Source organism: Mesocricetus auratus, unplaced genomic scaffold (assembly GCF_017639785.1).
Source record: "Mesocricetus auratus isolate SY011 unplaced genomic scaffold, BCM_Maur_2.0 Super-Scaffold_100020, whole genome shotgun sequence".
Classification (NCBI taxonomy): Eukaryota; Metazoa; Chordata; class Mammalia; order Rodentia; family Cricetidae; genus Mesocricetus; species Mesocricetus auratus.
In genome coordinates this window covers 6997187-7025174 of record NW_024429201.1, presented here as the reverse complement: position 1 = coordinate 7025174, position 27988 = coordinate 6997187, and the positions used below count along the sequence as shown (strand labels likewise).

Here is a 27988-nt window from a genome sequence, read left to right as displayed (position 1 = left end):
AACTTTTAGGAATCCACTCTACTTCCTGGCTTCTGAGAAATCGCTCAGGGACAGAGTGGGGAAGGTGGAGATCAAGTTCCCAACAGAATCAGGTACCAAGGAAACAACTGTCCCGGAACCTTGAGGGCGGCTTTGGCAATGGCAGGGGCAACTTGGTTCCTGGGAATAAGACTAGACAAGTTCATCTCAGGGGTCCCTGCTCCAAAGCTGGGTCCTTCTCTGGAAGTCATCATCTCAAGGGGCCTGGGTGAGAGTGCTCAGAAGAAAGTCACTACTTTTCCCTGTAGAGGACTCCCTTCTTCCCGGCACCAGTTGATATCTGTGTCACCAAATTCCAGGCAGCTTAGCAGCAGAATGAACGGGGAGGGGCCAAACAGGGCTTCTGGAAGTCTCAGTGTCTTTTCTAGGGAAGGGATCCATTCAGTCGCAGAGGGCCTCACATCACAGTGGCACTCAGATTTCTCTCTTGGTATGCTCTGGGATGTTTTCATGCACCAGAAACTCCCTGGTCGTCACTGAATTCTTCAGATATGGATTCGGAGCAGGCTCCTCACAGAGAGACTCTGGTTCCGGACTCTGGTCGGAAGACAGAGGCTGCTCATTGAATTCTGTGTATGTCTCTTCTGTCATTCCCAAACACTGGCTGTGGGAGTCTCCAGGAGCAACCTCAGTTAAAACTGGGGACTCCTTAAAACTTTCCCCGGGGGGACAGTCAGGCCTAGACGGAGAGGTCACATACTCATTCGCCTCTCCTCCCAAAATGCTCTCCTGACCTTTTCTAGCTTCCTCTGTGGAAATGACTTCCAGAAAATTCTCGAAGTTTACCACCAGCTTGTCAATGAGGTCAGCGGGGACAGAATGTGGTTTTAAGGCCCTGTCTTCCGTGTTCCCAGAGTTTTCAGACTCCTTCGGACTTGACCTCCCCTAAAAAAGGCAAGGGGACACCCAGGAGTCATACAAGGCGTGCACATGGCAGAGTTGAATCATTAGATTTGGGACTCAGAAGCCCACACACAGTCCCACACCCCTCACTGGTCCAGATGATGACCCACCAGTCACTTCCTCAGGGGCTTGGCAACAGTGCTCCATTTCCTGAGGAGCAGTGCCCGAGGGCCCACAATCCTAGAGAGCTCAAGACTCGCCACAACACCCCAGGAAGGTGAGAACCCTTAGGGAAAATCATAAAGGCAGACACCACCACCAGGACATGGAAGGCCACCTCACAACAGGGCAGGGCTCTGTCATCTTTGTCTCCTGCTGCAATGAATCAGTACATGTTGTAGGGGCCTGGCCTGGTCACTATGCAAAGTACATGTCACCAACTTAATAAAAAGGAGAGCAAAGAGGCCAATATATAACACAAGTGAAGAAAAGGAGGTAGCAAAAATAGTTCATTATTACAAAAACGCCCTTAAAAAACAAATTCCAAATTAAAAAAGCAGAAGACTAACATTTTAAATTCTTGTATCAAGGAAAATCTGCAAAAGAACGTTTAGTGATAAAGATTTACGAGCTATAGTTCACTGGGCTGATTTACACTTAAGGGGGAAATTCATAATTTAGACAGTTTTTCAGGTTTCCTGGTTAAAAACGTACTTAGGAGGAGGATTTCTACTTGGAAAAATACACCAGGAAACCCTATTGCCAATTAAATAATATCTGACTCTACCTCCCGCCATTGGAAAGCTGCCTTTGGATTGCCATTTCCCCCAGTATCCCTGGCCCCCAGGGTAATGTGCTCCTGGCTGTTCTTTACATGGCCACAGAGCTGACAGTCAGGTCCTCTCACTTTGCATCACACAGCTGAGTCTGTGAAACAGTCCCTCTTCTGTGGCCTCCTTCCAGGATGACTCGGTGATAGGAACTCCTCAGGCCCTGCCGATGCCCTTGCTTTAGTTCAGAGTGCGAGGCGGAAGTCGCAGTCATCAGTCTGCCCCTTTCAGCTGTTCCTGGGTCCTCCACACTTCAGTTCTTTCACTGTGAACCCTGAGAAAAGCCTCTCCCACTCCCATCTACCCGTTCCACCTCCCTAGCCAGCCTCACAGTTTCCTGGACAAATCCCAGCAGCGAGTACCTTGAAATCATCCCCGATCCAGGTAGCTAAACTGCTTTCAGCAGGGTTGGGAACATCAGGACAACACAGATGAGTCAACCTGCTATTGAAAGATGAGATTTTAGACAGGGAGGTTATCTCAGGGCATAATCCCTGTGTAGCATGTGGCTGAGCTAAGGGCAAAGCTTACTAAAGGCAGCAGTGTGACTCAACATTCAAGAAGAGTGTGGTTATTTGAATTAGAATGGTCCCCATAGGCTCATATGGTTGAATACCTGGACCCCAGTTGTGGAACTGCTTGGGAAGGATTAGGAGCTGTGTCCTTGTAGAAGGAGGTGTGCTATTGGGGGCAGGCCTTGAGGTTTCAGAAGCCCACCCTTCTGTCTCATATGGCTGTATCTCAAGATGTGAGCACTCAGCTACTGCTCTGGAGCCAATCCGGCCTCCTTGCTGACATGCTCCGTACTGTGACCATCATGAACTCTGAGCCTCTGAAACTGTAAGTCTTAAATAAAAAGTTTTTAAGTTTCCTTAATATAGTGTCTTTTCATAGCTGTAGAAAATAAAAGATAGAAGGCAACTGTAAAGCTCTCTATTCAGTACAAGTAAGATTCCACACTCTTGCCTGACAGGAAATATGAAGCATTTGTCTGTGGAACAACACTAAAGAAGATGCATACTTTCCCCATGGAATTATATCCTTACCTTCCATTCTCCATCACCCCTGTATCTCTACCCTGGTCCTGATGTTATATCCTTACCTTCCATTCTCCATCACCCCTGTATCGCTACCCTGGTCCTGATGTTATATCCTTACCTTCCATTCTCCATCACCCCTGTATTGCTACCCTGGTCCTGATGTTATATCCTTACCTTCCATTCTCCATCACCCCTGTATCGCTACCCTGGTCCTGATGTTATATCCTTACCTTCCATTCTCCATCGCCCCTGTATCTCTACCCTGGTCCTGATGTTAGAAACTGCATTACAGTCTCTCTTGGCAAATATATTCTTGGGAACAGTTAATACACTAACTACCCACACTTCCTCATAGTGGGTCCCAAAGTATGTTCCCAACTTTAACACCAACATCACCAGCTAATCAAAACCCAGATTCCCAGTCTTTATCCCAGAACTCTGAGTCAGAAGCCCTTGGGGCAGGACCTAATTTTGACATGTGCCAAAATTAAAGATGACTACTTAAGAGCATGATGTACAAAAATGTGTGCTGTGACTTGGCTGCTCCATACTGTTGGTAATTGAGGTTGACATTAGCTTAATCATGAATGAATCACAGCTGCTGGACTGAGAAAGCTCACAGGGGCAGTGTAGAGTTGCCTAAGCTGGTTAACTGGGTAAGAACCCAGGCCCAATTCCAGGGATCAGTCTCCTCTCCACACTAGCCTCAAGTGATAGACATCCTCAGACAGAGCCTATGGGGCAACTGGTACTCCTTGACCTCAGAGGAATCTAGGCTTAGTGTACGGATCTGTACAAATGTGTCTTCGTGTTTGTCAGAGTACTGATGAGTCTGAGGGTATGGCCTTTAATCATTTCCACAAAGAAGAACCAAATGAATGAAAGAATGAACCCCCCCTCGGGGAGGAGTACTCTCTGACACCACAATGCCTTCTACTGCTTTTTGCTGCTCATTTTTAAGGCATCCATTGTCAATTATAAACTCACTTTGGCTTTTTGAGACCCGAAGTCACTGTGAAGATGCTAAGCAGAAGAAGGCCTCCTCCAATCAGAGATGTTAGGAGGATAATTTCCAGGACACCTTTGCAACAAGAGAACAAAATACCATTGTCAATATAGTGACCCAACTCATTGACAAAAATCAAATACAAAAACTTAATTTTGTACTGTTTTTCAGATAGGATCTCATTGTATAGCCCAACCTAGCCTGACTTCTCTGTGTAGGCTGATCTAGCCTTACACTTCACATCTGCCTCTGCCTCCTGAGTGCTAAGGGTGGCGTGCAGCACCATGCTTGGCTAGATATGATCACAGGAAAGAGCCTGCCCTGTACAACTATGGAGAAAAGTGCTCCCGGGAGATGCACCAGCTTTGGAGAGGGAGCAAGTTAGGGAAACAGAGGCAGGAAGTAAAAGGAAATGAGGTAAGGGGCGGCCAGTGACTGCTGGGCTTTCCATGGGGACTCTAAGATTTAAACTGTGACTGCTGTGTCTGAGTGGCTTATCAAGGGCTGAGAGGGAGTGAGTTAGGGACGCTGGCTACTCTTGTAGAGGACCCAGGTCTAGCTCTCAGAACCCCAGACTGTAACTTCAGTTCCCGGCGATGTGAACTCTTCAGACCCATGAGGTCTGTGGTCCACATAAGTTCACTCAGCTACACACACACACACAAATTAATAATAATAAACTTTCAGAGGAAAAAGGTGGCTTGAAGAGGATTCAGAACAGAAGTGGAGTGGTCTATAATTTAATCTGGAAACCAAGGAGAGAAATTCTGGGTTCCAACACAGGATCCTGCTTTTCAATTCGATCCTGAGGGAAAATTCCATGACCTGTCCTAACTTGTATCCAGTGCTCTGAAAATACAACAGGATTGTTTTAAACATTTTTCAAAAGCAGTATCAAAGAGAATTCCAGGAAGCATCACTAGCCCACAGAACAGCACATGTTTTCTGTGTAAACCACATGCTCTGCCCAGTTTCCAGAGCCACGAGTCTACTTTATCCTCTCGGCATATAAATAACAAGAGGACTCGGAGATGCCTCAGGAAGACATGATTTTGGCTTGTACTAGTTATTGCAAAATTTGACAGTATCACTTGTTTTTTTGTTTTTTCCAGTGTTTTGAGACAGGGTCCTTCTGTGTAGCCCTGGCTGTCAAGGAAGTCGCTGTGTAGACCAGGCTTTTCCCTTCTTTTCCCTTCACCTAGCACGTATACACTGCTTTTCCATTAAATGTCTCCCTTAGCCAGCCACCATATGAAACTACTGTATTTTACATTATTTGTTACATCTAGTAAATTCTTCTTGCTCTCCACGTTTTCAATGTAGAAGCTAGTAAGTTGAACACGCACATCTTTTTGCTAAAAACCCCACAGATGGTGACATTAAGTCTCTTCCTGTTCATCAGTGACCTTTGATCATCCAACTATTCCTTCCAAGGTCCTATTGCACAACTCCTGACATTTAGAAACTGGTGAGTGTGAGGTAGGATCACAGTCTGTCATGGAACTACTTATGGCCGAGGCTGAAGTTGGTGTTGATTACTCTCCCAAAGGTTATTTGGGGCTGTCTATCAGGAAGGAGGGGCAAAGTGACCCTTCTGTCTAACTCAGCCGATGTGCCTGCCCCTCTGTGATCCTTATTGTCCATCTTCCAGGGAGGTGATGGAGCCAGAGAGAACACAGACTTCACACCCTCCTGCAGGCTGAAGCCTTCCCTGCTGCTCTTGGCATTTCCAACCCAATGTAAACTCCATGAGGCCTGAAGCTAGAACTCACTGATTGATGAGGTCCTGAAGTTTATTGTCTCCCCACGGGTTCCCCCAGCTCCAGTGTTGGCCACAACCCAAACAGTATATGAGGTCCTTCGTGTCAGGAGCTCCAGGTCATACTGCAGGACATGGGAGTTCACTGTCTTTGCTGAAGGGAGAAATAGAAGCTGAACAGTACAGCAAGCCAAACTGAGAATGTGCATCAATTCTGAACCTCAAAGCCCTGACCTGTGAGCCTAGCCGGCCCTCTTTCAACTTCTGCTTAAAATAAGTCCCTCAAGATGGACCAAAGACCTAAATATAAGAGCTAAAAATACAAATCTCTTCAAAAGCCAAAGTAAATCAAACAATCACAACTTTGAATTGTTTTTAAAATAGGGTAACCAAAACACAAGCAACTCTATAAGACAATATTAATCTGAACTTCATTAAAATTAAAGAGCTTTTATTCATCAAAAGAAAGTGTAAGACTTAACTACAAAATTGAAGAAAATATTTGTAAGTTATATATTTAATAAGGAGCTTATACTCGCAATATAAAGAACTCATAACTTAAAAACCACAAAGACAACCCAATGTTAAAAGGGGTGAAGAAGTAAAGAGGACATTCCTCTGAAGACAACAGACAGGTGGCCAACAATTGCACAGAGGGTTGCTTGACATCTTTAGTGACTAGGGGAAAAACAGTTTCCTAAATGAGATACCTTGGACCCACATGCTGTCAGATTTATTTATTTTATTTTGCAGTGAACTCAAAGCTTCGTGCATGTAAAAGAAGGACTTGGACTATGAGCTGCCCCCTCAGGCCTGATCAGATTGAAATAATCTGAATATGCAATCGATGGACACAGTCTGGCAGTTACCAGAGGCTGTGGGAGGAGGGGAATGTGGAGTGACTGATTAGAGAATACAGAGCTTCCATATGGAGAGGGAAGGTGATGGCTACACAATGTGGTAAATGTTAAGCCCTTAAAATGTTTAGTGCTAAATTTTGTATTATGTATGCTCTACCATAACAAAATCAAATTTAGCCTAAATGGGAATCCAAGCATAGTCCAGAACTTACAGTGTCAGAAGATGCTGTGGACTCAAGAATAAAGTATCCAGGACAATGGGCAGTAGAACTCATGCTTAAAGAACTACTCAGCAAGGCAAGTACCACCCAACTAGGCCTGTCCTCACATATGAACCCACTCATTAAGCTGGGAAGATCCCGCCAGAAATAATGGGCATCAAAGTCTGAGGGGGTGAGTCAAACCATTCCATGATGGAGCAGGAAAAATCACTTCAACGCCTCCCATCCCTCTTCAGAACTCTTGCCAACATTTTCTTTTAAATTTTGTCAACTCATGAGGCGGTACTCTTGACTCTACTTTCAGAGGGGTACAAAGAAGCTAAGTACTTGTGTAAGGCTACATACAGGTCACAGTCCTGGACGCCGCCCCTGTGTCAGGTCTAGTCACATCATCTGGGGGGAGGGGTTGGTGCATTTTGCTTAACTTGAGAGCACTTACAGAATTCTTTTCCACCTTCAGCTTGGTAAAATACAGTGTAGTTGTTGATAAATCCATTTCTACTACTCTTGGGAATCTCTTGCCATACGATTGTGGCTGACTTCAGACCGATGTTCTCCACCCTGGTCTCAGGACCTCTTGATGGAGCTTCAGAGGACAGGAATATAGAAAACCAAGGCTGAATCACACCCTGGAAGATCCACCCTGGCCCCAGAGTTGCTACCATTGTTCAAGCAAGACCCATGATGCTGGGGGTAGGATAAAGTGGGTGAATGGGGGGCAGGATTGTAGACATTGTTTGTTTTCAGTCAGGCATCTTATATAAGACAAGGAATTTCAAAACCCCAAGAAAATGTACTTTCTTATAGATCACCCATTCTAATTAGCACCCAGCTCCCATTCCCATCTGTAAAGCATAGTTATCATCAGCTGAAGACTAACCTCCCTGGTCAAACTTTATATAGCAGGAGATAGTTCCCAGTTGTTGAATCTAGAAGATGTTAATTTCAAAAAGATGAAATAAAGTCTGAGTAATATATCATGAGTCCATGCTCATTGTTTCATAAAAGTCATTTGGGAAGCTGCAAGACAGCCCAGGTGGTAAAGCACTTGCCACGCAAGCGTGAGGTCCATGTACAAAGTTGATCATGGTGACCTATGCTTAATATCAGAGCTGAAGGTGTGGGACAGGCAGATCTCTGGGGACTGCTGGACAGCCAGCCTAGACTAATAGGCAAGGCCTAGATCCCAGAGAGACATCCTTAAAAAATAAACCAGGTGGATGACTCCTGAGGAATGACAATTGAGACTGACATCTGGCCCCCATACATATGCACCAAGACACACACGACCAACATGCATGCACACACATGCACACACTCACAGAGAATCATATTTAATGTGTATGATGAACTTGGTAGGCTTTCTGAATGGATCTTAATGAATGCTAACTTTGATTACAGCCCTAACTGCTGTTTTGTTGGGACATTAGTCAAGGAGTTTCACCTCTGTGAAGTCCCATTTCCCATTGGTAAAGTGAAAGTGGGACATGACTGCATTTGTTGAACTCTTCATATCTATCCACCTTTGAAATCTAGTGACTCTATAACCTGGGCCCATGTGTGTCAAACACACACCGTTGAAGGTAAAGATTAAGGTGTTACAGAAATGGACTTTAAGACGACCCAGCACATGAAATTATAGAAGCATGGGGAGGGGGACCACACATACCTTTTTCTTTGGCATAAGCTTGGATTGTATATGGCTGCCCCACGTGTTGTCCCAACACTGGATACACTGATATATTATAGCATATGAAAGGCTGTAATTCATCTTGAGGACAGAGGGGGTGGGATGGAGAGAGAGAACAAGAGCTGCGTAAGTACACATAATGGCAGATAGAGAAGATGGAGGACTGAGCTGTGACCTAGGACCTAAAGAAGACAGTCTGTGTCCTAGGTAAGATGGTCTCTAACGTCTACTCTTGTTCTAAACCTAACTAAATGGAGGACAATCCTAATAAAATTACAGCTCCATCGTGATCAGGAGAAAAGCCAGTCATTCCTCCTCCATCACTGATTTTGTCATATGATTCGGGCACACGCTGAATAAAATTTAGCCCTTCTGACAACAGCATATACTCAAATACCTGAATTCTAGCTCCTCTACCTGCCTGTGTTCCTTCATAAGGCCTTTCCCTTTTTGGTTTTGGAGAAAAAGTCTCATGATATAGCCCAGGCTATCATTAAACTCAAGATCCTCCTAACCCTAACTCTAACCCTTAGCCTCCTCCAGAGGACTGGGATTGTTGCTACAAACCGCTATGCCTGGCTAGTAGATTTCTTACTATTGATTCCATTAAGTCCTAGGAAACAGTTGGAGTGGCGAGACTTCAAAGGCAAAGCTTGTCTTATATCTTACATGGGGAATGGGCTTTCTTGAAATAAAATCCTATTTACTCTGTCAATCACAAAGGAAGAGGCTTAACTCTTAAATAGAATGGAGTTCTGAGGTTGGACAAATGGTACCCTAAGTCTGGTGTTACCCCAGGATAGTCAAAGCTCTCCTCAGGTAAGTGTATTCATGAACTCACAGCAGCTGTGGCTGCTTGCACAAGATCACACCAGTCAGCATTTCCATCGTGACTTGGGGAGGACCCACCCCTAGCTGAGGCACCATTATGGACAGCTCTTGGCTGACAACCAAGGAAGAGTTAGCTTTCTTTAAGGGTCTATCCCCCACCCCCCAGTAGGTCAACCACTGTCCAGTGGATAACCACATACCTATGCCTGTATGGGCAGCACTAATTACAGTCAGTGGGTTATTAAAAAAACAAAAGGAAAAAAAGAAGGGAGGAACAGGAAGTTGGGAGGGGTGAGGGAAGTGGGGAGTGGATCTGGGAGGAGTCAGAGGGAGGAGTTAGGCTAGATTGGGCAAAATGCATTGTACGTTCACATGAAATTATCAGACTCAATTATTTCAAAAAGCCTTCCTTTGCTATGTCACATTATGATCAGCGCTGACAGGGTGACTAGTGAACATCATTATTTCCTGTGTCTCCATCAACAGGTGTGGATAAGACTGTGTTTACTTCTGTGTCAGCTTCTCCTGGGAAATGATGAGAACCATGGCGGTACCTCAACTTCCCCCGGGCTGTCCTCCTATCTGCAGCTTTTAGAAAGAACTTAAAAGTGGATTTAAATGAGACCAAGATGAAGCCTGGTGCCGGCTACCTTGCTCAATGGTCCAGTTTGTGGCCTGAGACACGGATTCCCAGGAAAGGGCGGAGAGCTTTGCCTCCGCGGTTTCTGGGAGCCACTCCACCATCCAAGTGTCCACCTCTGGGATGGAGCTCTCCCACTCCAGCACCAGCAGGGGCTCAGCAAGGTAGGCCTGCATGCTTTCGATGCACTCGATGGCTAAAGGGAGAGAAAGGACCAGTTCACCGCTGCCACACTCAGCCCAGAGGTACCAGCCCCACTGGCATCCAGCGTCGCCACATTGCGAGATCTCCATGGTAGCTTTTACCGCTTTGTTTACATCCTTTTTCCTTTTCTTTACCAAAATACCTCTGATGAGTCGATGACTTCTTAATCTGAGTTTGCCTTCCCCCAAAATAAGCGGTTTCCAGAAACAGACCTCACTAGTGAGCTAGAACCTGAAAGGCCTTATGTCCCATGCATTCTCCCCAAGTCAAAACCTCCTCCAGCAGCCGCGGAAACCTATTTTCATCTCTAAAAGCCCATGCGTTCCTTTACCAAACTGGCTCTGTATTTGAGATTCCAACTGCCACTCCTGGATGTAAGCCAGGCAATTTGTCTACCTGTAAGGGTAGTTCTGAGAAAAGCAAGGCTTAAGGGTGTGAAGCTGAGGCAGAGGCAGAGCCAGAACCAGGGTGAGAAGTACAGAGTCTGGACATCATTGCCACCTCTTCCACAGGACTCCTGCTTCTCCTCCCCTGCCTCCCCCACCTTCCCACCTTCCCCTGTCTCCCCCTGCCTCCCCCTGCCTCCCCCTGTCTCCCCCTGCCTCCCCCTGCCTCCCCCTGTCTCCCCCTGCCTCCCCCTACCTTCACCTGCCTTTCCCTGCCCACATCTGTTATGAGTCAATGAGTATCCTCCAGAATGATATCCCCAGTGCTGCGGAAAATGACTATGTGGAAATGGGACCACGTAGATGTGATGTGGATGGTAGGTCCTGCATCCATCGTAACTGATGTCCTTATGAGAAAGGGAGAGTTAGGGGAGGGCAAGGTCCTGAAGGCAGCTCAGTCAGTGAAGGGCTTAAGACATAAGCATGGGGAACTGAGTTTGATCCCAATACCTGGGGAGACAGAGACAGAGACAGGGGAATCTCTAAAGCTACTCGGTTAGCTGGCCTAGTCAAGCTGGGGAGCTCCAATATCAATGATTGAACCTGTCTCTTCACTGCTGGGATGACTTAGCAGTAAAGAGAGCATGTCACTCTCGCAGAAGACTGGAGTTGGGTTCCCAGCACCCATATTGGGTGTTCACAAGTGCCTGAAACTTCAGCTCCAAGGATATCAAATGCCTCTGTCCTCCATAGGCACCTCCACTCACATGTACATACCTACATACAGACACACACATATACACATAGTTAAAAATAATAAAAATAAATCTAGGAGGGTGTGGTGGTGTGTGCCTTTAATGCCAGCACTTGGGAGACAGAGGCAGGAGGGTCTTCTTTGAGGCCTGCTTGGTCTACAGAACATTTCAATATAGCCAAGGTGACACAGAGAGACCCTGCTCACGAGTGTGCATGCACACACACAACCTTAAAAAATAAAATGGAGAGCAATTAAAGAAGATATCTGCCTCTGGCCTTCACATGTGCACACAAAGTAACATGCACAGAAACACATACAAAAGAAAGAAAGAGAGAGAGGGAGGGAGGGAAAGGAAGGAAGGAAAAAAGGAAGGAAAGAAGGAAGAAGAGAAGGAGGAAGGGAAATTGGAGCTGTCCCAAGCCAGAGCCTAGGCCATAAGAAGCAGGAAAGATAAAGGAGGGGCCTCCTCTAGGGGCTCTGGGGTAGCATGGTCCAGTGTACTAGTTGCCTTTTATACCCCTAGGCTCCAGAACCACAGAACAATGTGTTCCTGTTGTTTTAAGCGGCTCAGTTGGTGGTAAGACAGTAAGGTAGTCCCTTGGCATAATTAGCCTGTCTTCCACTTCCTCCTCTGATCTCCTGGAGGCAATATCTTAACAAGTGACTTGGCACGGCACCGTGCCCTGAAGATGAATGAGCATGGCTTCCAAACCTTACACTCTTCCTGCTAACCAATCCTGGAGCTCAGAAAGACCAGGAGAGCCAGGTTTAAGGTGCCAGGTATGAGGCTGAGGAGGAGACATGGGAGGTTGGAAAGGAGTCAAGAAACTATGAGTTGGTCATGCAACAGGAGATGCCTGGCTCATTAGGGAGTGCTGAGAGACAGGTTTCTAAGTCATCCTACAGAATAAAGACTGATTGCCAGCTCCCTCTTCCTCATCAAGAGCACCATGATCACCTGCTCCCGACATAACACACCCCAGAGTAACAGGAAAACAAATCAGGTGTATTCTGAAAGAGCTCCAGTCTACACCCCTCTTAAAGAGGTTAGATAGCTTGCCCAATTATATGGTACCTTGTGGAAGAGCAAAGATTCGAACCCAGGGCTGCTAGACTCCAGGGACCATGCTTCCATGCCCTGTTCTCTATTGTGTCCCATTATGGAGCCATGGTGGGAACTGGGGTGATCACTTCTGGCAGCACTTCCATTTAACAAAGCATACTTACTCCAGTCGCACGTCACTTGTTGGAAATATCACTGGACTCCTAGACACTGGAACAAAGATGTGCACGACCAAGTGGGGGCATGGTGGCGCACACCCTTAATCCCAGCACTCAGGCTTAAGAAGAGAAGGGGGAAGGACAGGCAGAAAAGTCTAGAGCTAGTTGTACAAATGCCTGAACCAGGCTGGGCTAAGCAAACAGAGGTATCAATTGGAGAGAACAGTTCTTAGATGTCTATGCCAGCTGCTATTTGGCATGTCAGAAATTATACTTTTAAAAAAGAAACAAACAAATAAAATCTGGCAAATGAACAAACAAAACCCTGCCCTCTGGGCCCACTCTCAAGAGTAGTTGGGTAACACCAACTAGACTGGGAGTGGGGAGGGAGAAACAGAGAAGAAGAAAACTTTATTGTGGGGGTAAGGAGATGGGGGAGAGGGTGGATCTAGGAGGAAGTAGGAAAAGGAGATTAATGTGGTAAAATATATCATAGGGCATTCTCAAGAATTAATAAAAATATTATTTAAAAAATTACTGCCCTCATGAGGTATGCATCCTCTTGAAGGGGAAAATGTTGGGAGGGAGGGAGGGAGAGAGGGAGGGAGGGGAGAGGGAGGGAGGGAGGGGCTGTACTAAGTTCAACTGAGGAAGTAGAAACCGAGGAAGAGAAGCTCCAGGTGCAGAAGACAAGTTTGAAATACAAATCCCAAAGTGAGGAGGCTGAGAAGGAAGCTCGGTGAGTGCTTGCTATACAAGTATGAGGGACTGGGTTTGGATCCTGGGCACCTATGTAAAAGGCAGGCATAGCAGAACATGTCTGCAATCAGACAGGAGGGCCTCAGGGAGTTTCCTGCTGGCAATTTGATCAGTCGTGAGCTCTGTGTTCAGTGAGAGACCCTATCCCCAAAATAATGTGGAGAGGGATAGAGGAAAGTATCAACCTCTGGCCTCCATGGTGGTGTGCACTCATACACTCATATGTGTGCAAGCTCACACACACACATCCACATGCATGCACGAATCTACTCACCTTCGACATAGTGCTCATTCTCTCACACACAAGCCAACAAGGCTTTTTATTCCAAAACAGAAAATAAGGCTTTGCTGCTTTGCCTGGGTTCTGTAGAATGTTCAGAACTACTCATCTAAAGAGTAGATGCCAGGTGTGGTGGCTGGTGTCAGCAATGCCATCATTCATGAGGCTGAAGCAGAGTGGTCTGTAAGTTAGAGGCCAGCTACTGAGTGAGATCTTGTCTCAAAAAAATTACCAAGCAACTTACTGGCAAGTCTGCACACACATATACAGTTTTCCTAGCTGGGCCATCAAATGGAAAGGGAAAGGAGAAAATGGAGAGTGAGCACCGAGCCATAGCTGGGACCGAGTGCCACCTGGGAAGAAGCGAGTTCAGGAGAGGACACAGTCACTGAGGACATAGGTCTCAAATATGACTGTTTTATGTGGCTCAACCCCGCACCCTACCATTTGGACCAGAACCAACAAAAGCAGTGGGTAGAGCTCCTAGGCTGTCACTGTGCTGTGCGACTCAGTCCCCAAATTCTTAGCACAGACTTTGCTCCAAGAGGAACAACTACCCCAAGGACACGGACTGCTCCTTCTTCAACCAGATGAGACTAGACACTTGAGAAAGGGGTACTTACTCTCCTCATGAGCAGCTGGGATCCTCAGGGTGGCCTCTTGGGACTTCCCAAGAGAATTAAAAGAAGTCACAGACACACAGTGTGTCTGGCCCGTCAGAAGTAGTTCATACCACTGCTTAGTGACGTTTATCTCTGTGAGGTTGGTGCTATTTTCTGGAAAGTACTGTATGTTGTAGCCAAATGTTCTCTCCAAGACTGGGGCTCCTTTAGCCTTCTGTATCCAAAGAAAACAAAGGTAATTTCCAATACCAGAAAGAGAAAAAGGCACAGAGACAGTGATAAATGGAGTGATGTCAGCCATCAGATGCTAAGCTATGTTTTCAGGTCATTACCTGTCCAACACAAATAAAATTTGTGTGGTGATGTCAACCCTTCAAATGCCAGAATAGATTATTTACCAAATGGTTCCTTGGTATCAACTCTTAACATGAGTTAAACTTCATGGATCCAAACTGGTATTAGCAAACCATGTCTACTTTCTTCTCTGTCCTTCATTCCATCATGCACAGGCAGAGGTATAAACGCTAAAAAGTGAAGGCATTCCCTTCTGGACCAAAATCAAGTTCAGCAGTCATCAAGGGTGGGTGAGTAGCTGTGTCTTTATCTTTTACTCCCATAGTTCCTCTTCTACAGAGGGAAGATGGCTGTCCTAGACCAAGCATCCACCTAGGTAATCCAGCTAAAAGGACCAAGATATTCAGGACTTCCCTGTCAGTCCCCTTAGCAGGAAGCCAACATGCAAGCCCAGAATCTCTGACTCAAATTCTTATTTCTAGTTTTGAACTTAGACCCACTGACCAGATGTTTTCCTGGAAGCATATGGGATATTTCCTGGGAATTATGGGGACTACAAGTTTTTTGGTACTTATTACAAACATCATGGAGCAGAATGAGTGGGTGTGTGGTCAGCTAGTGTTTTAATTCACTTTGACCCAGAGTCATCACAGTCCAGGAATTTCCCTTTCATTGACCACAACAATAAAAGACCAGCTAGAAATTATCAATGATGAGGGTCCCCCTGTTTCTCAAGACAACGCCATATCTTTCCTCTATATCTTTTGCTGACATGGAGCTCATATTTTATAAACTTTGTTGGGCTTTATTTGTCTGTTCATTTTCAGTGTGGGGAATCATGCCCACCCCCTTACCAATGCTAACCAAACACACCCCCACCCACTGAGCCTATTATCTTCACTGGTTATATGTGTACAAGTCAAAGATTTTCAAGACAGTCATAAAGTCTCACAACCTTTACCACTATTAGACTTTGCTAAGTAAGTTGAATTCTTAGAAAACCCTCTCCAACTGATGAGGCAGGCAGAAAAGTCTGGTCACTTATTCCCAGGCTGGCCTCTTGACTCCTACCTACCACAGTATAGCTAAGACCTTGCAAGGGTACGCATCATTGCTCGCTTACTCCCCTAAGATGTGTGAACAGTCATCTCTTACCACATTTCACTGACTGCATCTCAGATTAGTATCAAAGATTTCCCAGCATCCCTGGCTGTGCTTTCCTGTGCCCATGCCTCTGCCACCTAAGGATGTACCAGAGCAGTGTCAGCCTGAAATAATTGGTTTTGGATGTCACTCACCAAGTCAGGGTGATATCTCCATTTAAGAATATTTAAGTTGCCAAACTTTAGCAAACAGATGACATACTTGAGTTCTAACAGCTTTTTCTTCCTCACCTTTTCTTGTTCCTGTCAACCTCCCATTTTTCTTTTCTGCTTCCTGTAGCTTTTCTTCTATCTGCCCTTCCTTTCCTGTTTACCTCTCCACTTTCCTTTTCTGTCCCTCCCCCCTTTTCTCTTCTTATTAGTTCCTCCTCCCCCCTCTTCCCTGTATCACCTACCACCTTCCCCCCCCTCCAGGTTTTCACCATAGAAAGGATCATCTGACCACTCTTCTGCCTTTGCACACCTAACTATTCTAGTACTTAAAGGAACACACATATCAAATGTGTTGGCAGTATCAGATGACCCCAGTCAGTGCTCTTCTTGGGTATAAGGATGAGGCTTCCGGAAATCTTATACTGTAGTCTAGGGCATGGCAGCCAGCGTAGTTTCCCGGAGAAGGGTTCCCTGCATCCTGTAGTTGCGCTTCATAACTGCCCCAAATATTACTGATTCAGATCAAAGAGAGCCTGTGTCTGTGTACTTGGGCCATCTCCAGGGTAACCTCTGGGGCTTTCTGGCCTGCACAGCTGTGAGCTGTGAGGCAGCACAAGGAAGGGGATGCTAAGGGGTAAGACATTAAGAATCACAGTGTTTTAAGGGGAAGAGACCAAAGGATTTCTGGTTTGGTTTTGTTTTATTTTCCAGTTTTTTTTTGAGGCAGTGTTTCTCTTTGAAGCCCTGGCTGTCCTGGCGCTCGCTTTGTAGACCAGGCTGGCCTTGAACTCACAGAGATCCACCTGATTCTGCTTCCTAAATGCTGGGGTTAAAGGTGTGTGCCACCATCAAAAGTTATTAGCCAGGGGGATAAGTGTGACAAAGGGAGGTCACCTTCCACAGCAATAGCACCTTCCTCACTCCGTTCACATCTGCCGGTCCCAGGACTCTCCACAGGTCCAGGATATGTGGAACTGGAAAGAACAAGAGGAAGTTCTTGTAGCAGTAGATATTCAGTGGGCCACTGGGCAGGGCCCTTGGCAAAGAGATGCTTGAGGGGACAAATAAGGCAGAGAGGAAGGAATCAGCCTTGCAATGCCCAGCAAAGTCTTCATTTTGTGGCTAACTAGAAATGACCACATTTCAAAATAAAACTGCTCTTGTTCTGATAATTTAGTAATAATTTAAAGGGAGGAAAGTAAAATATACTCCATTGGGATATATGTGATCCCCTAAAGCTGTGTGGAAATCTTATGTCCTCTGAGATTGGACACCTTGTATGTTACTACAGAACCGTTTCCATCTGCAATCAGACACAGATGAGTAGAAATACTAATGGCCAACGGTGGCAGTAGCTAACTTCCAGCAAGTACCACTGCACTAAGTGTCTTCCCTGGATGAGAGCATGTAATTATTACAGCCACATCACTGTGGGGGTTTGACAGTGCTATCATCATAGAGAAATCAAGGAATTGCCCAATTATACAAGCTCTTAAGTAATACAGCCAGGATTTACACCCTGGATATGCAGCATATGGATAGATATTTAAACAGAACCTTTCAAATCAATAGATACAGTCCTAATAATCAATAGGTTGGGAGAAAAAAGGTAGCACTTCAACTTGGCTTACAACTTTTCAAACAATTGTAAGGTTTGAGGTTATGTGAATTAGACAACCAGCATTCCATTATGAAGAAGGGAATAGATGGCTTATGAGTTGGGAAACAAGAACTTAGGAATTTCTGGGGTATAGGTCATACAATGATCTAGCTCTGTAAGATCCCAAAACAGAACGAAGAAAAACAAAAGCAGAGGAAATCTCCATTCAGAGCCAACGCTCTCCGGGGGTGATATGTAAGTCATGATGTGGTTTAGTCAGCAAATGGCAGCCAGCTGAACTAATGAGCAGAAAAAAACAAAGTATTATGCAGACAGCAAAATAAGTTGAAGACAGTGACATGAGGACATATTGAACTGGAAGGCAGGCTGGGCTTGAGAATGAGCCATGATAGCACCATGAAAGAAAAATGGTAGCCACAGCAAGGAGATTTGGGCGAGCCATAACCACACTCTGAGTGTTATTAATCACCAAATTCCCTGGTGAAAGGTGTCACAGAGGAAGGCGACAATTTGGGCAACTACATGGGGTTCATTCTAATGTTTTTATAGGGAGAGCTCAGCTGGGACACAGCACCGACTATTCCAGCACCATTTGGCCATTTTTTACTGTGCATTTTATGTTATGTTTTACGCCTATAGTTATTTATATTGCTTGACCATTCAGAGATAATGTCTATAGAATGTATGCCAAATACATACAATTTTAATAAAAATGTATTTCTTTAATATAGCCATCATTACATGTTAGGCCTGGTACTAACACTTAAGCATGTGATTTGGATATTCCGTGGCCTCTGCTCACATTACCAGAACATGTAAGAACTGAATCTCAGATGAGAAGGGCACAATTCTCCAACTGACGCATGAAGCTATGTCTATGAAGAGAGAGTTAAGAGACTAACCCTAGCCACTACAATGAGAAATGCAAATGACAAGGTATCAGATGGGTTCCAGAATCTAACCAAAAGGTTGAATATGGCAAATATCTGATAGTTCCAAGTTTGTCTCATGGAAACTCAAGCAGGATCAGGAAGAAAAAAATCCTGGGCCATAAGTATAGAAGTTGATCCCGGAGACCAGTGTATGAATTGACTCTTTTCTTTCCCTCGCCATCATTAAAAACATGACCTATTTTCTTGTATATCACTACATTCATGTACTTAGTAGCCATTTTAAGGTTTAAGATATGTAGCTTCAAATTATCATATTATATCTTCAGAGGAAATGACACCATTTCTTCTAGAGTGTAAGAATCTCCTAAGAAGGGCTGGAGAGATGGCTCAGTGGTTAAGAGCTCTGGCTGCTATTCCAGATGTCTTGAGTTCAATTCCCAGCAACCACATCGTGGCTCACAACCATCTATAGTGGGATCTGATGTCCTCTTCTGGCATAAAGGTGTACATGCAGATAGAGCACCCAGATACATAAAATAAATATTTTTAAAAACTCTCCTAAAGAGTATGAGAGATAAGATCCTAGATTTCTGGGAACATAAAGCTGCTATAGTAACTATGCCATCTGAGGAGCACAGCTCACTCCCAGGAGCTCAGTGAACGCCATCTGCTTATGGAGAAGGGACCTGCTGACACTCTAAGACCTGGCTTCCCAAGATGAATCCCGAGCATGGCATGTGTCAAAATGCACCATGACGCACCAGGAAGCCCTACACCAGAATAAGCAGACGAGGAATAGTGGAGAGTAGCTTGCCTTCCTCCATAGTCATCCCAGTTTTTTCTTTGCTCCAGTTGCTCCAAAATCTTGACTCGCTGGTTCTGAATCGTAGAGCTATGACATATTCCGTGAAAGCCTGAAGCCCTGTGAGGTTGTAGACCAAGTCGTGATCCTCGAAATCAACTTCTGTCTGAAAGACAGAATGGACTCTGAGCAGAAATGGAGACAGCATTGCTATTTTCCTGCTTCTCCGCTTGGACCTCCGTGCTTTCTTGCTGAGACAATTATACCTATGTAAGTGTGCATCACCCCCTGAATCACTGTCATGATCTCCATTTCCTTTTTGGAAGCTTGTGTGACTGAGTGTCAGTGTCCATTGCCTTTGGAGGTACAACACAGAGCCCCACGACCCGGGGCCACCCAGTCTTTGACTTAAACTCCAAAGTGACTCTGATACTCAGAAATTTAGCCTCACATAACTCAGGGAGGGGAACAAAGATTTAAGTGGCATCAGGGTTAACCCATATATTATAGTTAAGTGACCTTGGGCAACCTCAAGGTCTGTGATCAGCAAAAGAGAGAATTCTTCACTCTTAGATTCGTTCTCTTTAGCCAAGCATCCATTTCTAATCATCGCTCTTTGGATGACCATGCAAGCTGCTAGCAATATTGGCAGCCTAGATGTATAAATTCACACTCTCTTGGGAAGATGAGAGGTTAACAAGTCCATTCCTTTCTCTCAGCATCAATTTCTCACTTGTCAAATGAAGATGCTGCATTATTGAAGCTCTGAAAGTCCCTGGTTCTAGTCCCCTAGGAGAGACTAAAAACTTAGCTTTTTGTTTCTAATCAAGTCACAGTTTCAATAATAAAACTGGTTATCTGCTGTTTACAAACCTATATTGAAACAATTAACACATTGCATTTGTAGGCTGTCCCTTCTGTTACTGTGTGCACAACACAGTGCCATAGTACTCTGCAGAAAAAGGCAGTTGTGACATTTCTCACATGCATGTGAGAGCTATGAAAGCAAATATGGAATTTTGTGTCCTGGGCCAGGTCTCCAGGAAATTGGGCAAAGGTAACAAGTGTATATCCCAGGTCCAAAGAAATACTCTTTAACACCAGGGCTGGTAAAATGGGAATGGGGGAAGGAAGTAGAACCCAGAGGCCATGGTAGTTTTGGTGACAAAGCCCATGTCCTCTAAGAGTCTCTTCTAAACAACCCAGGAAGATTCAGTGGCCATAGGCTAATGTTTTAGGGGAGCAAAACTGGGGACCCATTGTTAATGTATGAAATCCAGAGGGAGCAAAACTGGGATCATTAGAAGGGCCCATTGATTCCAGGTAGGAATGATACAGTTGGGCTTAGCTGGTCAGGAACTAGACTTGCTTGTGTTTCAAAGTTGAGAAGGGAAAGAAGGCATTGGCTATACATTCAACTTTGCTTCCTATCCCCCAGAAGAGCAGGAAGGAAGCTGCCTTACTTCAGAGTTAGGAAAGGGGGAGACAAAGACAACCTCAGAAGTAGGTGGGTTGTCAAAGGGGTGGAGGAAAGTGATGGGAGGCAAGGGTTGGAAGTAGATTTCATTTGTTCCCTTGGGGTTAATAATTTTCCAGATGGACAGACGTCCCAGTTTGCTTTTCTCAATGGATCCTATCCCAGAGGCTGTACTGACTCCAGGCTCCATGGAAGAAATCATGTGCACTTTTACTGAGACATATAAACTCACTATGATGTGAACCACATATCTTATGCAGTCTCCTAAACAACAACACACTGCCAGGCCTAACTACACAGTATCTAGGGGAGAGTCCTAGGACTGGTTAGAGAGGAAGCTGGAAGGAGTAGCCAACATCACCTCTTTGAACAAAGGAGGGCAGATAACATTTAACTAACTTGCTCTTCTGAAAGAATTTCAGACGCTAGGATATAACAGACACAGTGTGTATGCACTTATACAAGGGAAAAGGTCCTATGGCAGCTGCCTGGACAAGTTCAAAACATGGGCTGAATGTCATGGTAACTAGATACAATCATAGAGGCCTGGGAAACAAACAGCAGCCACAGAAAGAAGAGTCACTGTCCCCGAAGGTCTGCTGGTTTGCCGCCGGGCTCTGAATCAGACAAAGTTACAGAAGTTCTCAAATCTGAAGGTCTTGAACAGCAGAGAGCAAAATTTTAATGATAAGTTTTAGACAGCAGAATACAGATTCTAAACAGGCTGAAATGATGAATGAGACCAGCATGAAGAAGTCTAATGACAATTAAAAAAAACACCTGAATTTTGGTTAAGATGCAATAAATTTTGAAACAGTGAGACAGGTTTTACTAGCAAGCTTTATGAGGAAAATGGCTTTGAGATTTAATTGGCTTACTGTTGGTTACTGACCATTTCGGTAGTGTGAGGGGATCACCAAAACAGAAAGGTGATGTCATTCCCACCTCTACTGAAGGGCATGGGGACATGTCTTCTCAGCTCTGAGGTTAAAAAGATTTCTTCAAACACAAAGACCATTAAGCATAAAGCAAACGACTGATAAAAATCTAACAGTGTTAAAGTCTGTCCATTGGAGTTTATCATCACTAGAGCCAAGATAGTGAAATGTACATATAAATAAAAGATGTGAAATAGAATAGACAAAGAATACCCACAAGTCAATAAAAAACTCAAACAGAAAACAATGCAATACAGCAATACTCAAAACTTAAGTCGGCACTCTGAAGAAATCTAAATGACCAATGAACCACGAAAAGGTTGATGCAGTTTCATTCAAAGCCTGATAACTGCTAGTTAAAGCAATGATGCCTTTGCATTCATGCAATGGAACTATATGAACTGCAGCATTAACACTATATTAAAAGAACAAAGCCGAACCCAAAGAAATACAAAATGGATTGTAAGCACAGCACTCAGGAAGCTGAGGCACAGATAACTGTGACTCCTACTTGGGCTACAAAATGAGGCTCTGCCTCAAAAAGCTGAAAGGAAGTAGGAGAAGGAGAGTGGGTGGGAGGACAAGCAGGAAGGCAGGGAAGCCAGCAGGAGGGAAGGAAGTGGGCAGGAGTATAGACAGAACACATGGACTCCATGCACATTCCATTTCTACGTCTATTGAATAATCATCTCTTGAGTGATGCATTTCAGGAATCTAGGCAAACAAACAAACAAAAGGCAGAGAGATGATTGTCATGAAGAAGTAGCTAACTCTAAGGCAGTGGTTCTCAACCTCCCTAATGGTGTAACCAGTTAATACATGTTGTGGTGACCCCCAACCATAAAATTATTTCATTGCGACCTCATAAATGCTCTTTTGCTGCTGTTATGAATCATAATGTGAACACTTGTCATGCAGGATATCTGATATGCAACCCCTGTGAAAGGGTCATTTGACCCCAAAGAGGTCAAAACCCCCATGTTGAGACCCACTGCTCTAAGGGCAGGTGGCCATGAGGAATGGGTGAGGAGAAGGCTCTGGCAGACTGTGGATGCTCTGTTCCTAATTAGGGTGGATTTTATATGAATACTGACTTACCAAGAATTTCTTAGATGTAATGTATATTTTGTTCACTTAAAATGTGCTATATATTTCATAAAAGATTTAAAAAATTTAAGGTGGCCAAATCATCGTTTCTGGTGGCCAATACTGCTATTCAAAACCAGGCTATAATAAAAAAGCAAATTCCTAATTTTTCAGGCTGTCACTGTGCTCAGAATGCATATCATACAATGTGCTTCCAAGCTGAAAAACACAAATGGAAAACAGAGAAGTAGACTAGTCACTATTAATTTTTTTCTGTTTTCCATGTAAAAAGTGAAAAACACAATTCCAGGTGAACAAAAGTTGTCAGTGGGATCTTTGTTTGGGTCTCTAGTAGAATTACCATGATGCTGTAACTTACCCAGTGGGTACTGTTGACAGTCCTAAATCGAAGTGTGCACCTTAGTTGATACAAACGAAACCTTTCCCAGGGTTTCCACCGTATCTGGAACATTTTATTCGAAATTGGATTCACACTTAAAATTAGAGGTGGCTCAGTTTTCACTGAAAAACAAAAATACAGTCCTCATATTTAAAAACAGAAGATACTAACAACATCCACCCAGAGTTGAGAGCACAGTAATCCTAGAGAGCCGAGGACAGTCCATATTCTGTAGTTCATTATACACGGATTCATGAGCAAGGCAGTGGAAAGAGAATGCCAATCTCCCAAGTTCCTGTACCAAAGGAAAGAGCATCCCCAGCCAAAAGAGGATTGCTAATGGGGGAAGTCTTCTATACATATGTTTCTCTTATTGGTTGATGAATAAAACACTGTTGGATAATAGGGAAGCAAGACAGACAGGACTAGAAGACAAGGAGGATTCTGCGAAGTGTAGTAGGAGAGAAGTCACCACGTGATCCAGAGAGGAGAGGATGCATGAGTCTGGTATTCTTGGTAAGATGAGACCATGTAGAAATACATATATTAGTAGTTATGGGTTAATACTTAAGACAGAGCTAGCAATTTAAAACCCTTAGAGGAAAACACAGCAATAAATTAAGGTCAGTAATGATTTCTTTCTTAGATGCAATACCTGAAATACAAGCAACAGCAGAGAAACAAATGCATTGATTTCATCACACTTATTTTGTTGTCTAAAAAGACACCACCAAAAAGCTTAAAAGGACCGTCAGAAAATTTAATGGATCATCCAAACAAAGGGAGAAAATATGTATAAATCATCTGTTCTAAATAGAAAGAAACTTTAAAACACAATGTAGCCACCAGATGGTGGTGGTGCACACCTTTGATCCTAACACTCAGGAGGCAGAGGCAGGCGGATCTCTGTGAGTTTGAGACCAACCTGGTCTACAAGAGCTAGTTCCAGGACAGGCTCCAAAGTCACAGAGAAAACCTGCCTTGAAACACCCCCCCACCACCCCCCATTCTCCTCACCCGCTACCCCTCCCACCCCATCCCCACCCCCACCCCGCTTAAAAAAATATTCTTAATCCTATTACTTAATCCTATTACTGAATTAGTGGTGATATTTACACAACCTTGTGTATATAATAAATTCACTGAATTGCACATTTTAACACTTTGAATTTATAGTATATTAATTATATTTAAGTGAAGAAATTACTTTAAATTATATAGTAAAGAAATGACTTTTTGAAACAAGCTTGAAAGATGACAATTGGCGTCACTTTTTAAAAATAAGAGTTCCTCTTTTCCTTCATGAGCAATGATGACATGTTGGGGAGGTTTCCCATTTATTTCTCTGAGAACCATTCATGTCGCATACCGTAAAAGAGATCAATGGTCATCCAGAAACCTTGTTTATCATTCTCTTTTCTCAATGAATTCCGCATCGTCTTCCTCCTCTTCTCCCTCTCTTTCCCCTTCCCTCCCACCCCCTTCCTTCTTTAATACTACGTACCTTTTATAGGCCCACAGCATATACCTATTATTCCCTCAAACTCTGAGTCTGCATTTGAGCTCAAAGAGTCCTCCATTTTGAAAAGGAGGTCTGAGAGTAATTGTTTAGTGCCACGACATCGATGTCATCAGCCACTCACCTATGTGGTCCAAGTACCAGCTTGTGACGTCAGATTTCACTTTCCCATCTCCATTTTGAGCTTCTACTTCAATACTGCAGTTATCGGGGGGGTAAAACACACGGAGGGAAAAAAAGAATACGATGCCTTTGTAGTGTAAGCAGTGTAACTGTTTTTCCCAAAGGAGCTTTAAAAGAAAAAGGAATTCAACATCAGTTCAGTACAGACGTTTGAAAACAAAATCACACTTAAAAGTACTAAGCAGCATTTGTTAGTTTTGCTCTGGGTTTCTCAGAAGAATTGCGTGGTCCAGGATTGGGTGCATTTCTCTGCCCAGGGTACCTGCCTCCTGCCTGCCTGAGATTCTGTAAACCACACAGACCTGGAGACCCAGCAGACTACACAGCTGTGGATCCATGCCATCAGAAACAGCACACGGATTGTTGGAAGTCCAGATTACAATCAACCCTGCAGACTACATGACAACACATTCCTGTTTTAAGAAATAAAGAACAGATCGTTCAAATTGCAGGCTAGACTCACAACCAAAAATATAAGAATTCATCCTTTCAAGCCAGGCAGTGGTGGTGAACACCTTTAATCCCAGAACTCAGGAGGCAAAGGTAGGTGGATCTCTGTGAGTTCCAAGCCAGCCTGTTCTACAGGGTTTTTTCCAGGACAGCCAGAGCTGCATAGAGAAACCATCAGAGGGTTTGCTAAATAAATTATAAATATAAATGAATAATATTTAAAATTATAGCTATTAATATACTCATGGTTACTTCTAATAGGATACATAGCATGTACAGAATGATCAGTTTTTATAAAAACATACATTTATGTGATTTTTCAGAGATGCTTGGAAAGCTCTTAATAAAAACGTTGAAATTATTGCCTTTTGATGGTACAATTAAAAAACATTCAAGTGTTGCATGCTGAATTTTTAAATCTATATATCATTTAAAAAACTCACCAAGACAGATAGCTATACATACAGATAAGATGACAGATAAGAGATTGATAGATGATAAAAAGATTGGTGACAGAGGAAAGGTAGATTTGGATGAAAACGACCCCCATACGTTCAGATATTTGTATGCCTACTCCCCAGTTGATGAATCATTTGGAAAGGATTAAGAGGTGTGGCCTTACAGGCATGGGCTCTAGGAGGAGTTGTATTTGAATACTAGCTTTGTCTTCAGTAGCCTTGTGACACCAACTAGTTCCTACACCTCTCTGTGCTGAAATTTTCTGTAAAATGAGGGTGATAATGTTTGCATCGCATAGGGTCTGTGCAGCATGAACTAAGTGAAACCTCATGTGGCATTCATTCTATGGATGGAGTGTCAGTAAGTGTGGACTGTGATGGTTGTTTGTGCTGTGGTTAATGTTTGCAGGTACTCGTGCAAAACTTAAAAACTACCAGTCATGAGGCAGTCCCCATGTCCTCTCTCTTCCCCAGGGGGAAGATTTGTTCTGTTTCTTTTCTCTATGTAAATATAAAGTAGCCTTCTCTTTCAGTGTTTCAGTGCACATATTCATGAACACACACACACACACACACACACACACACACACACAGAGTCTCTGCCCCCTGCTGAGAGCACATGCAGTTCCCACACTTACTAAGTCATCCTCACGGTGTAGTTGGTGTCACCCATTTCCTCCCCTGGACTCCAAGTGCAAGTCAAATTTCTGCCAAAGTATAAAATGCAGGAAATGTTCTCGGGCTTTGCTGGCAGGACTAGGGTAAAGTCATAGAAGCACAACTTTAGTGTACAATAACCATCATTCGCACTCGATAGTTTAATTAACACCTTCCAAATGGCATTTGCTAGGTACTGCTTCCTAATCAGACTCAGGGAAAGTCTGTCACACTTCAGATATCCTCTTTGAAGAGTTAGATTTCTACTTAAAAAATATCTTTTATATTCCCAATAAAAATAAACACTTAGAAGCAAAACCTTTTGTAAATAAGCATTAGAAGCTCGTAAACTACTTGGCAAGGCATCAAATGAACTCAGAATAAGTGACTGTGATATAGACTTAAGAAAAATTTAAAAATGCATCAGTCATTTTTCCCTAAAGAAAACACGTCTTAGAATTGATGTTCCGGTAGTTCCCTACTGAACCGGAAAAACACAATGCTTCACTCTGAACAGGGATCTAGGACCCTAAGGGTTCCTAAGTAGTAGAAGTTACATATTCATAAACAGCAATGGGAGTAAATGACATCGTCAGAACATAGTCCAAGAATGGAGTTATATGAGAATCCTGAGTGCTTGTAAGAAAATTCCAGAAAACAAGACAAGCGTCTTGTGACCTCAGTTTCTTCAAAACATGGAATTGTTCTTGGAATGTGTTTTTGTGTTCCTCCTAGGTATATCAGATAGGAATGAGTTTACTTCAGATTGTTCATTACAATTGGCTATTGTTACTTGCTCATATGCCTCTATGGGAAAACATGTTTTGCCACGTGTGGCTTGTCCTTGTGACTGGACACTTTACTCAGGTGATTCTTCTTAACCCTCAGAGTATAAATTATCTGATGCTCTGAACAAAGTTGGCTATTTCATGAGACTTTAGTATTTCTCATTTATCAGTTCCATTCTCCCAGGCCCTTCCACCTCCAAATCGATGACATTACATCTTCATTTCTCACTAACCCATGTGAAATTTAAAATTTACTTTCGTCATGAATGTAGTCAACAAACTGTGGAAGCAGAGTCATTACCTTTGACTTACTATTTTAAAAATCATGAATTTTTACTTTTTATTTCAGTTGTAAATAGCATGAAATATAAAATACTAATGTCACAATTTCTAGGTTAGACCTGATTATTGTGGGGCATAAATTAATTAGATATTACTAAGATATTTAGAATAAGTGTCACAATTTTGCTTTTTTGAAAATTTGATTTCTAACATATGTGGATTCCTTTGTGATCTTACAGTGGGCTGTGATGACGCTGGGTCAAAGTGAATTAAAACACTAGCTGCAGCCCAAACCCTGCTCTAATGCCCAGACGCTATCAGAAGGCAGAACAAGGGAACTGCAGGAATTTTGGAAGTGGAAGTTTTTACCGCAGAAGGACTGAGTTAACCAAAAAACACTGGAAACCATAATAAAGTAAGGTAGGCTTAACAGATTTAGGGGATTTCTAACCCCTCCTCTATTTCTGCATTCCTGCCTGACTTCTCTTTCAGTGGACAAGGGACCTTTTTTTGTTTGATTTAGCTTAATCACAGAAAATAAGGTGTCCTTACTCCTCTGCAATACCTGAAACAATAGGATCTGCATTTTAACTCTGCCAGAGTTAAATGAACTGGACTAGAACCAAGTAATAGTGCACATTACATGGAGTTTAGAAGACTGACCTACCTGCCAGGCTGAAACTGCACAGTAGAGGGAGCACCCACAGGGCCAAGGTCTGCATTGTTCCGGAATTCACACCCAGAGGCTGGAGACAGCTCAAAATGTCATCAGTCAAGTGAGAAGTTGCTTCCTGTCTCTCTAACAGTAATACTTCAGAGACAGATTCTAGGCATT

The 27988-nt window shown here is 43.7% G+C and overlaps 1 protein-coding gene across 1 annotated transcript; it reads right to left on the bottom strand.

Annotated features, from left to right (window-relative positions):
- Positions 1-27973, bottom strand: Il31ra (interleukin 31 receptor A). The gene is given in 15 exon segments (XM_005065537.4): positions 1-924; positions 2075-2156; positions 3740-3833; positions 5531-5671; positions 7038-7184; positions 8268-8369; positions 9770-9955; positions 13990-14203; positions 16494-16573; positions 18928-19081; positions 22796-22938; positions 24460-24550; positions 24553-24625; positions 26065-26182; positions 27821-27973. Coding segments are annotated over 15 exon segments (2151 nt in total). The 5' UTR covers positions 27876-27973; the 3' UTR covers positions 1-453.
- Positions 27974-27988: the final 15 nt, after the last annotated feature.